Source organism: Monomorium pharaonis, chromosome 5 (genome assembly GCF_013373865.1).
Source record: "Monomorium pharaonis isolate MP-MQ-018 chromosome 5, ASM1337386v2, whole genome shotgun sequence".
NCBI lineage: Eukaryota > Metazoa > Arthropoda > Insecta > Hymenoptera > Formicidae > Monomorium > Monomorium pharaonis.
In genome coordinates, this window is record NC_050471.1 from 17,650,526 (window position 1) to 17,663,258 (window position 12,733).

Consider the following 12,733-nt stretch of genomic DNA (forward strand, 5'->3'; position numbering starts at 1 on the left):
CTGGCTGACCAGCACTTCCGTTCTTATGAAGAAATGAAAAATTGGATCGATTCGTGGATCGTCTCAAAAGATGACCAGTTTTTTCGACGCGGGATTTGTATGCTGCCAGAAAGATAGGAGAAAGTAGCCAGCAATAGACAATACTTTGAATCGTAAATGTATAACCAGTTTTTCACAATAAAGTTTCGAATTTCGAAAAAAAAAAAAAAACAGCGGAAGCAAAGTTGTACACCTAATAATTCGTATTATAAATACATGAAAAATATTTTAATTTATCTACTGTAAAATTATTTAGAAATTTATTATTAAATATTTTAAAAATATTTATAAAATTATATTATAACATTTAATAACATTTAAGACACATGTTCCTTATGTTTTTATAATATTTTTATAATATTAGGACAGTAATATCATTAAGTAATATTTTTAAAATGTTTATCAGATGTTATGTCATAACATTTAATAACATTTAAGGGGATGCTAAAGTTGTCCTGTTTTACTGATAATTTTCTGGCTCATTAATCTTTTAATTGCATTTACAGAATTAAAAATTCTTCTCGAGGATTAAAGTATAGACGATAACAAAGATGGGTCGTAACAATTTTGTAGGAAAAACGACAAAAAATTTTAAAACTGTCTGCTTCTAGAGTCGACTTGTAACAAAATGTGCCTGATGTAAAAATTTTAGACCTTGTACGCATAAATCAAGCCTAGGCCCAATACGAGTGAACATTTAGGAACAATGCTACGCTTTCAGATTGAGCGTAGGTGTTCTAATAAAAGATTGTTTAGCCAGAAAATTTCGTGTCTAAAAAGAGCAATCTGAAAAATTTTTTTTAGTTTTTGGTATGGAATTCAATTCATAAACTGATATTAGTACATAAACTTCAATTCTGGAAAAGAATTTCCAAATATATAAAAGAAATACGTACAAAATTTTGTTAATAATGTGAACAAATGTCTCTACATTATCGACCTCGATCAAGTTTTACGAGCAGTTTAGCATCCCCTTAAACAACATATTAATAAATGTTTTTAAAATATTTTAAAAATATTACGACAATATTATTAAGTAATATTTTTAAAATATTTTTCAAATGTTATGTCATAACGTTTAATAACATTTCAGTAATATCTAATAAATGTTTATAAAATATTTAATAATATTAAGACAGCAATATTATTAAGTAACATTTTTTTAATATTTATGAAACATTAAGTTACAATGTTAAGAAAACTTCTCTAAAATTGACATTTCAGAAACGTGATCACAACACGCACGCACGCACGCACGCACGCACGCACGCACGCACGCACGCACGCACGCACGCACGCACGCGCGCGCGCGCGCGCGCACACACACACACACACACACACACACACACACACACACACACACACACACCCACACCCACACCCACACCCACACCCACACCCACACCCACACACACACACACACACACACACACACACACACAAAATGTTTCTTGCTTACTGGGATTGGTCATACAATAAATACAAATATACAGCCAATACTGTACATTAATTGCATTTTAATATTGGGTTTATGTTGGAACAGTATTGGCCAAGATTTCTCAATATAATTTCAATAATGATCATACAATAAATGCAAAGGAAAATGTTAGAAATCGTCGATTTTTGGCCCCACTTGCAAACGGAAAAAACCTATTCCATATGATTCTTAGACCCATATACAATACGAAAATACAGTTCAGAAAGCGGAAAACCCTGGGAAAAACTTTTGCCAAGTAAATTTGTATGTCAAAAATGACTTTGCAAGGTGTTGCTTTTGGGAGTTTAAGGAGTTTAATGTCCACTGAGACATGTCTAGTTTATTTATTCATTCATTTATTTACTTGTTTTATGACCGAGAAAGGTCATTTACATAGGTTACAGATCAGTTTTTGTCTTTTTATGCCATTGGTAACTTATTCAAATACTGACCATGTGGTTAATTGTTAACATATGCGCCAGCGCAAGTACGATGCGACTGTCACTGACATATGAGCTTTTTTTCGCTTATTTCTTGTCTGAATACTTTTTAAAATCATGTATATAATCAATTTCATCAGTCTTGAGTTCCAAAATACATTTTAAACTCTAATAGAGACAATGGAGTTAGAGCAAAACGTTTAGAGAATCTAATGAAAATGATATATGATAGTTCTTATTAACTTTTGTCGAATTATTTTTGTTGGATGGAATCTAATATAGACTATTAAGCCATTTTCTATGCTTAATCTTAAATATTTACTTAATTACCATATTAGGCTAGTTGAAAATATGTAATGGTGGAAAAAAATAGTTACTAGGCAAACATTATTAATTCTTTTTATGAACTATCCATTTTAATTATTCTTTAACATAGATTAAAAACAATGTAGATTCAATAGTCTTTTTTTTTGTGTAAATATTATATGCTTGTGATGCTTTTGAATAGATCATTATATTATCTATCTTGATTTTCTCAATGAGAATTAAAACGAAAAAGTTCATGGAAAAAAATTAGGACTTTGGTCGCTGGATCGCTGTGCTTAAAAAAATTGTGCCTTGCTCTTCAAAAGTTAAAAGTAGCACACGACTCGCTTTATAAGAGGACCAAAGCCCTAATCTTTTTTCCATGAACTTTTTCCTTTTAAATAATTCCACAGGCAAACAAAAAAAAAGTGGTTGGTCCGGCGGACTAGACTAGTCAATCCTTATGTATTTCGACCCGCTGAATCCGAATCCAAGGTCAGAATTGCAAAGTTAGCTCGCATTTTTTAACCTCAAAAAAATTTTTTTTTATGTTGGTTCGGCGGACCAGAATAGTTTATTTTTATGTATTTTGACCCGCTGAATTCAAATTTAAGGTCAGAATTGCTTAATTGGCCGGACCAAGATTAAAAAAAAAATTTTTTTTTTTAGATTAGGAAGAAATAAGCCAATGCAGCAATTCTGACATTGAATTTGGATTCAGCGGGTCAAAATGCATAAGAATTGACTAGTCTGGTTCGCCGGACCAACATTTAAAAAAAAAATTTTTTTTTTTTTAGATTAGGAAGAAATAAGCCAATGCAGCAATTCTGACATTGAATTTGGATTCAGCGGGTCAAAATGCATAAGAATTGACTAGTCTGGTTCGCCGGACCAACATTAAAAAAAAAATTTTTTTTGAGGTTAGAAAATGCGAGCTAACTTTGCAATTCTGACCTTGGATTCGGATTCAGCGGGTCGAAATACATAAGGATTGACTAATCTAGTCCGCTGGACCAACTACTTTTTTTTGTGTGCCTGTGTTCTCATTGAGAAAATCGAGATGAATAGTATAATGATCTATTCAAAAGCATCACAAGCATATAATATTTACACAAAAAAAAGACTATTGAATCTACATTGTTTTTAATCTATGTTAAAGAATAATTAAAATGGATAGTTCATAAAAAGAATTAATAATGTTTGCCTGGTAACTATTTTTTTCCACCATTACATATTTTCAACTAACCTAATATAGTAATTGAGTAAGTATTTAAGATTAAGCATAGAAAATGGCTTAATAGTCTATATTTTAGATTCCATCCAACAAAAATAATTTGACAAAAGTTAATAAGAATTATCATATCTCATTTTCATTAAATTCTTTAAACGTTTTGCTCTAACTCCATTATCTCTATTAGAGTTTAAAATGTATTTTGGAACTCAAGACTGATAAAATTGATTATATACATGATTTTAAAAAGTATTCAGACAAGAAATAAGCGAAGAAAAGCTCAGATGTTGGTGACAATCGCATCAACTTGCGTTGGCGCATATGTTAACAATTAACCACACGGTCAGTATTTGGATAAGTTACCAATGGCATAGGAAGACAAAAACTGATCTGTAACCTATGTAAATAACTTTTCTCGGCCATACAACAAGTAAATAAATGAATAAACAAATAATCTAGGCATGTGTCAGTGGACATTAGACTCACGAAAGCAGTACCCTGCAAAGTCATTTTTGACACACAAATTTACTTGGCAAAAGTTTTCCTTAGGGTTTTCCGCTTTCTGAGCTGTATTTTTGCATTGTATATGGGTCTAAGAATCATATGGAATAGGTTTTTTCCGTTTGCAAGTAGGGCCGAAAATCGACGATTTCTAACATTGTCCTTTACTGCCAATATTACATATTAATAATTATACAATATTGCATTTACATTGGAAATGCATTGGCCAAGATTTTCTAATAAAAAGCGAATATTGATTGCACAATAAATATTAATATACTGCCAAATCACATACCATTATGTGTAAATAATTTTTTATAATTTTATGTTTCTTGAAATAGAATCTTAACTTTATGTTTAAAATACATATTTAGCACTTGAATAATTAACTTACTATATTATTGTATTTACATTGGAAGTGCATTAGCCAAGACTATAGTGTCTTAATCAATTGATTAGCTGCGTGCGTGCGTGTGTAGTATGTGTGAGTGATTGTGTGACTGTGTGAGTGAATGAGTGAGTGAGCGAGTGAGTGAGCGAGTGAGTGAGTGAGCGAGTGAGTGAGTGAGCGAGTGAGTGGATAGGTGGGTGAGTAGGTAAATAAGTGAATGAGGGTGGGTGGGTGTGTGCGTGTATATTTCGTATTTATATAAATCTAGTTTGACTATATGTTGTTTATTTCAATTCATTATCTCTCAGATAATCTCTATTGAATTGATCTATATAACAAATATGTGGTCAATATTGGAGCAATATCATTAGATCAATATTAGTCCAATATTATTGAACCAATATTGGCTAAATAAAATGAAGTGTCCACTTTACATAATATTGGACCATTGTAGAGAAAACAATTTAATCCAATATATTTCCAATAATTTGCCAATATTGCGCCAACATATACTGCTACTAGATGTGTAATGAATGCGGAAGGTTGGCTATTTCAGTACGAGTGGGAGTGAGAAAAGAATGATTTGTACGTGTTGTATATTATATTTTTTGTTAGTAGTACATTGAAGTGTGGTTCTTGAGTGTCTTTAGGTTCTTACAAACAGATTAATTAAGGTTGGGTAGATTCACGAGAGCAACGAAGCGTTGGTAATTCTATGAAAGTTACCGTATGTATGCCGTGAACATGCATGCGAGTCTGGTAACAAAAGCGAAGCTATGAAAAATGATCAAACGTACAAATACAGTCATGCTGGGAAGTTTTTTACTACAACTTACGCTGTCTATTAGAAGACAAAAACTGTAATGTTAAAATGTTGAAATTTGTGATTTTGCGCACGAAAAAGTGACACAAACGGAATCACTTTCGACGCATTGGTAACAAAAAAATTTTCTTGTTATTAATTTTGTTTTCTTTTATCTAGTTTCTTTGTCTAGGATCACATTGGGGAATGATTCACCTTCTAGATCATCAGGGAAATAATATAAAGTCTAAAATGCTACAGGCACACACAGTAGCGGTCAATCAGATATCAATAGATTATAACGGAGACTTTATCGCCTCTTGCAGCGATGATGGAAAGGTTTTTATTTATGGATTATACAGTACCGAAAACAATCATAATATGAGCATGGGTAGACTAGTCAAGAGTATAGCGATTGACCCGAATTATAAGAGTAGCAGTGGCAGAAGATTTATTACAGGTTTTACATTTTAAATTTTAAGCATGATGGACATTACAAGAAAGTTGGCAAATCGAAAATATGAAATGTTAAAGTAAGAGAGGAAGAAATTGTATAATATAAAAGAATCGAAAGGTGTAAAAACTCATAAAATTTATAAACAAGAATATTAAACGAAATCGAATATATGAGTTAAACGTGGTTGATTAAATTATTATTTATTAAATTATTATTTTGTTACAAGTTCTTAAGTAATCGCCGAAAATTTAATGAGCTTCATGTCCGCTTTGTTGTTACGATCACGATCACATAATACTCTTAACTTTTATTTCTTGACTCTGCAATTTTATACGCTGAACCAAATTTAGAACTGATACATCGCGCAATCGGGTTCGCGTGCAATTGGATCGGTGTGCAATTGGGTCGGTGCGCAATCGGGTCCGTGTGCAAACGAGTCGGTGCGCAATCAGGTCCGTGTGCAATTGGGTCCGTGTGCAATCGGGTCCGTGTGCAATCGAGTCCGTGTTTAATCGGGTCCGTGTCTAATCGGGTCTGTGTCCAATCGAGTCCGTGTCCAATCGGGTCTGTGTTCATTCGAGTCCGTGTTTAATCGCGATTGTGTCTAATCGGGAAATACTACTGTGTCCAATTGTTTATATGCGCAATCGAGACAGTGCAAATGATCAGTGCGCATCTTTCAGTGTGCAAATGATTGATGCGCATTTCTTGGTGTGCAAATGAGTGATGGGCAAGTGAACGGTGTGCAAGTGAATGGTGTGCAAGTGAGCGGTGTGCAAATGAATGGTGTGCAACTTATACGTGTCCAAGTGAACGGTGGGCATTTTTTCGTGTGCAAATATTCGGTGGTCAAATTTTACGTGTTCATATAACTGGTGTACATTTTTAATAAAATTTCTTTTGTGTCCAAATGCACAGTGTGCCAATACACTGTGGCCATTTGAACCGTGCGCAAGATATCGTGTCCAAAAGTACCATGTCTATTTGAACTGTGTCCAAGTGAGTGTCACCTTCTGAGTCAACGTCGGGCCATTGTTAAACAATATAAACGTTGCTTTAATTATCTGAGCGAGAAACATGCCGCTTCGACATGTCTGAGCAAATACTCAAACGAGGTAAACTCTTTGCTCGCTTCGACAAGAACGCGAGGCTGCTCACAAGTACTTTTAGCGACTGCGTGAGTGACAGTACGAGTATCGTCAGGTCGTGTTGCCGTCGTTTGAGCCTTGATCGACCAGGGCTCCGAAATGACGTTTGTTTCGCAAGCATTGGCACAACTTCTGTGAGCGAAGAGTCGTCGCATGCCGATCTCCATTATCGCTGTCGGTGGTATTCATTCCGGAACCTTCAATCATGCGACACAGCTAATTATATCTCCGCGCGGGGAGTCCACGTCGTCTTTTTCAACGCGCTTATTCTGGGATCGTTCACCATGTACACTCTAACGGAGCTCAGACATTTCGCATCTTACTCATCTCTCATTACTGTGGGTTAACACGGATTCGACAAGTTTCGATCCCATTAGTTAGTCTTATCGTCGGAGTCGATCTATATGGCGATATCATTCTGGATAGTATCCGCAAGGGGGATGCTAGACAGCTGATTGCTCAGAACTCCGCGTTCGGGTGGATTATCTCGGGATCGGTCGGTACCTCCGCGGATAATCCGTCACCATCACCACAGGGTATGTAGTGCAGTTCTTTTCTCCAAGATTTTCGCGCATCATATGTTATGCTTACCTGCCCTTGACGAGGAGCTTTGCTGCTTCTGGGAGGTTGAGGAACTTCCGCGACGACATGTTCTCACGCCGCAAGAAGAGCGGTGTGAGGATCATTTTCGCTCGACTCACCATCGCAACCCTGACGGACGATATGTCGTGCGTTTTCCTTTCAACAAGGATCCGCCTATTGACATCGGGTCGTCTCGACTTCGCGCCGCGAGTCTGTTGAACATATTAACCCGTCGCTTTAAGCGGGATCCGTCGTTAGCAGCGGAGTATCGTGACTTTCTCGCGGAGTACGAACGACTCAGTCACATGCGAATCGCGCCGCCTCAAAATCCGAATACACAGTGCATATATCTTCTGCACTACGGCGTGATCCGGACAACCAACGCGACCACCCCTCTGAGCGTTGTGTTCAATGCTTCAAACATAACGTCTAATCTTTAAACGATCATTTATTCGCTGGGCCTAAACTGCAAACGGAGATCATATCGGCCTTATTGCAATGGTGACGATATAGATACATCTATTCATGCGATATTGCGAAAATGTATTGTATACAGATTCGCGTCGATCATAGCGATGTCAATTATCAGCGAGTTCTTTAGGCCGATTCTACTAATGTCGCGCCGAACGACTATCAATTGCTAATGGTCACGTACGGAATGTCATACACTCTTTTCCTGGCGCTCCGTGTTTTGAAGCAGCTCGTCGACCACAAGGGCTCCCGGTTTTTTCTCACGATCTCCATTTTGCGCGAGAATATTCATGTTGATGGCGTTCTGTTTAGCGCGATTTCATTTGGACAAGGCGACTTTCATTTGGCAAGTACGGGATCAACTAATTACGCTATTGAGATGCGGCGGATTCGATCTGAGAAAATGGGCGATTAATTCGCCCGCTTTTCTCGTGGACATCGACCTCGCCGATCTCAGCTCGCCCGGCAAAAGGCCATTCACTCTCGACGATCAAATAAAAATCCTCGGCATTAATTGAAGCCCGACAACAGATATATTTGAATTCAACGTCGCGCTGGCGGACCACGCTCGGTCAAGCAAGCGCGCTATCTTGTCCGCCATAGTCAAATTATATAACCCGTTAGGCCGGGTTACTCCGATTACAACTGTAAAAATTTTTATGCAGCAATTATGGCGATTGAAATTAGGCTGGGATGATACCCTTCTCGAGATCCTTCTGTCTCGATTGAGATTTATTCTCGCTTTGAACATCTGAAAAATGAGGGTTTCGCGTTGGTGTGGACTCGGAGCGGACGTCCGGCTCACTGAATTCCATGGTTTCGCCGACGCGCCGAACCACGCGTACGCTGCCGTTTATATAAAATTGTATTGTCGGAGCAAGTTACGGTCACCCTACAAGTCGGCAAATCTAAAATTGCGCCAGTGAAACCGTTAAGCGTCCCTCGGCTGGAATTATCCGCCGCTTTATTGCTCGCTCGATTTTCCGAGTTCGTACGCGGATCCCCGGGCTATCGCGACCTCCCGTGCATGGTTGGACGGATTCCACGATCGTGCTCGCGTGGGTGACTCAGCACCCATTGCGATGGAAGACGTTTGTGGTCAATCGCGTTAGTGCAATTCAATCTTGCCTTCCGAACGGTGAATGGCGATACGTATCAACTGGGGGAGGACAACCCCGCCGATTGTGCGTCGCGCGGTGTATTCGGTGACGAAGTTGTCAATCACGCCCTGTAGTGGCACGGCCCTCCTTGGCTGCGCTTAAATGCTCATGAATGGCCTTGCTCCGACACGCGTACTCTCTCGCAAGCCCCTTTGAAGGAGAAGGTAACATCACTGCAATGCTCCGGTCGACGAATGGGATTTTGCGACAAGATACTCCTCCGCTGGCCCAAGCTTATTCGCGTATATTCGTTACCGCGTATATTCGGAAATTTGTAGATTCATGCCGTCTCAATCGATCAGACCGTACTGGTCGGTCGTCGTCGCCGTCTGCTTGCCCCACCAGGGGTCGCTCTTTTAGCGTCAGACTGCAACGATGCTAAAATCTTCTGAATAAAGAAAATTCAAATGGCATTGTTCCCCGTGAAAATCCATGCCTTGGCGAACGATTATCCCCTCTCATCACGAAATTTGCTTCTTTTTCTTTGTCCGTTCCTGGATAAAACCGGAATTTTACCCGCGTTGGTGGGCGACTGAACAACCCCCCCACCCTCTCTTTTCCGGCTCGGCATCAAATCCTCCTGACGGCCCATCCATTCATTGGTGTCGTTTATTGTGAATCAAGCTCATTTGCGGACATTGCATCCGGATCTCAACTCACGCTAAATCTTTTAATCGGTGATTCGTAGCTGTGCCGTGTGTACCCGCGAATGCGCCTCGATTCCGACCCACCTGATAGGGGATCTCTCCGAACTTCGTGTATCGGCGCCGGTTCGTAGTTTTATGCACTGCGGTGTAGATTATGCGGGCCCCGTGCAGATCCGCGCCTCTGTGGGTCGAGGCATTACCTCGCGTAAAGCCTACATTGCGCTTTTCATTTGTTTAGCGACCAAAGCAATACACTTGGAGTTAGTCGGAGATTATTCATCCTCTGCCTATTCTCGGTTTCCAACGGGACCATATTCGTCGGCTCCGATCGAGAGCTAGCTGCGGCATACAGAGCGACGCTGCGCGATCCTAATTTTTTAAATTCTATTGCCTTGGACAGTGTTACATGGAACTTTATTTTCCCATTTGCTCCCCACTTTGGTGGCCTGTGGGAAGCGGGCGTCTGAAGCATCAAAACTCATCTGCGGTGAGTTTGAGGGGTTTTAGGTAGTCATACGCTTCGAGGAATTTTCAATCATGTTATGCAGGATCGAAGCCTGCTTAAATTCACGCACGATAGCGCCTCTCTCGGACACGCTTGATGATTACGAATGTCTCACGCCGGGTCACTTCTTGGTCGGGTCTGCACTTGTTGTTAACCCGGAACCATTGCTCCTTCAGCTCAACGAGAACTGCCTATCACGATGGCTCGTGCGCCATATTACTGAATGATTTTGGAAATTATGGCATAATGATTACGTCAATACTCTACAACAGCAAACATGTGGCGACAGGTCACATTACAGGTTAAAATAGGTTAAATCGTACTCCTTCGAAACGCTACACTGCTTCCATGCAAGTGGGAGCTCGGCCGCGTGAAACAGTGTCGTGCGGGTTTTGACGGTCTCATTCGAGTGGTCACTGTCTGGACGGCTACTTCCGAGTATCAGCGTTCGATTGTCAAATACGTTCTGCCGATCGCTAGCGAGGCGTCGAGCATTTAGGCGCTTTCTGGATTTTCTTTGCGCGTAGTTTGTAAGTTAGATTCAAGTGCTCCGCTGCGAATTCATGTAATTCTCTTGTATCTACGTTTATCTTCGTCACATATGAATTATATTGCGTCATGGCAAGTGGAGTTCTCCTCAGCGTAGTTTTAAGGCCTCATGCATACATCTTGAGTTGTATCGAAATTACCATTCCGAGGCGAGCGGGAGGTTCGGGATTCGAGCGGTCGTGACTACTCCGGAATTTTTGAACTCTGTTTTGGGCGTATGATGCGAATGCTGGTGACAGCCACCGCGTGCGTCGTGATTCCTCAATCCATCGCACGGCGCCGACATGCGCTCCGCATTCCGCCTCGCGGTAAATCTGCCGAAAATCATGCGAAAACAGACTCGTGTTTGCCCCCCGGTTGCTCGGATTCGTTGCACTAGCGTTGGTCGCAAGTCAGTCTTTGGAAATCCGGCGTCGACGGTGCCTCGTACCGCGGGTACTCGCCGCCGTCCGTTGACCCCGGCGTCGAAGATTCACCTTTTTTTTTCTCGACAATTTTCGTGAGTTGTGGCTACGCTGGCTTTGCAACTCCGTCGTCGACAAGTTCCGGTCAATTTGGCGCGTTACTCGCAATTTTGCCGCGCGTAATCGTCGCGCTTCGAGGATCACGTCTCGCTCTAGCTTCGACACGCCGCCGCCTGAAGCTGTCTTTTCTCGCGGGAGGGGATCCGTTGCGAGTGTTAATGTGCCTGCAAATGTATCTACGCTCGTGAGCGGGTGACCGTATCTCGTTCGTGACTGTCCTCTGCCTCGCGCTCAAGATCTCCGACGGGCCGCGTACAAGATTTCCGATCTCGCGAGGGCCCCGATCACGAGGCTCTTCAAGATTTCCGAGGTGACTTCAGGCAGAAAATAACAACGACGTGCAGAAGATCTCCGCTACATTGTCGCGAGATATGTATTCTTCGCGTCGATTGTAATTTGTGAATAAATAGTGAGACTTTTGTGACAAGTGGGTCTAATCCCTTTTCCCGTTCCCGTTCTTCCGGGGATCACCCGCACCACTCTTCAACCGCTTTGCGCTCCATTCGGGGCAAACCCGGCAATCGGGGTGATCTCGAGATCGACACCCGAACAAATTTCAACTTAAAAAATTTTGTTTTAAGATCGACATGTTGTAGCCCGAACTATAACGTAGATGACAAAAGACGTTGCAAAAGAGGTCATCGTTCGCAACGCCTTTGGAATTCGCCGTGCTCACGAAAGTTCGCAAAATTTGATGCGGAACAGCCCGAATGCAGTTCCGCATCGACCTAAATAAACACCTTACGTGGCATAAATAAACCGACGACGCTACCGCGTACCAATGTCGACACGCCCAGCCTCGCGGAAGTTGCCCAACGCACTCGGTCACTGGCCCCTAAAAATCACGCTAAGTTAGCAAATCATCCAGCTATATAAGTCAATACGCGCAGTGATCGGGCGGAGAGTAACTTAACAACGTCCGAGCTACGTCAGTTTACTACACGTTTTATTGCGAGTGACACCTGAAACCGCTACGCGCAATAGCTGATTGTAAGCCTGACCACGAGTCAAGAATAAAGTTCACCTGACAAGCAAGTAAGAGTGTTTTTTCTCTCGTTGAAACCACGAGCTGAACCTTCACCCTACAGGTCCTAACCCCTAAGGCAAGATGAACCACCAAACTCCTACGAGAGGAACTCTCGGTCTGACCTATCGTCACAACACATGCTTAATTATTCTAAAAGTGACAACTTGATCATACTACAAATTTACAACAATACTTGTTGAGGTTTTCTGGTTACAATCCGAGAATAATTCTCGATAGAAAATATTAACCTGATCATGATTGAACACTGATCATGATTAGTCACGCTACGTTTCTAATTAATTAAGACTGAAATTTCTCTCATGTACTTTTAAATTTATTTAATCTGTCGACTTGGGGACAAATCAAAACGCGTCCGGGCATAAAACTGTTAATTTATATAAATTATTTTAATTTGGCGATTACTTAAGAATTTGTAACACAATAAATAATAATAAATAATATAATTAACCACACTT

General features: G+C 40.5%; 1 protein-coding gene across 5 annotated transcripts in view; it reads left to right on the plus strand.

The window, feature by feature from the left end:
- LOC105833172 (vacuolar protein sorting-associated protein 41 homolog) overlaps nt 1–12,733 on the plus strand; it is a 44,482-nt gene that overhangs the window by 11,668 nt on the left and 20,081 nt on the right. For 4 of the 5 annotated variants that reach the window (XM_036287802.1, XM_036287800.1, XM_036287798.1 and 1 more), the window contains exon 3: nt 5,368–5,647. In XM_036287802.1, coding sequence (XP_036143695.1) covers nt 5,368–5,647 — 280 coding nt within the window. The remainder of the gene's footprint in view (nt 1–5,367; nt 5,648–12,733) is intronic. The other variant, XM_036287801.1, reaches the window with a different exon arrangement.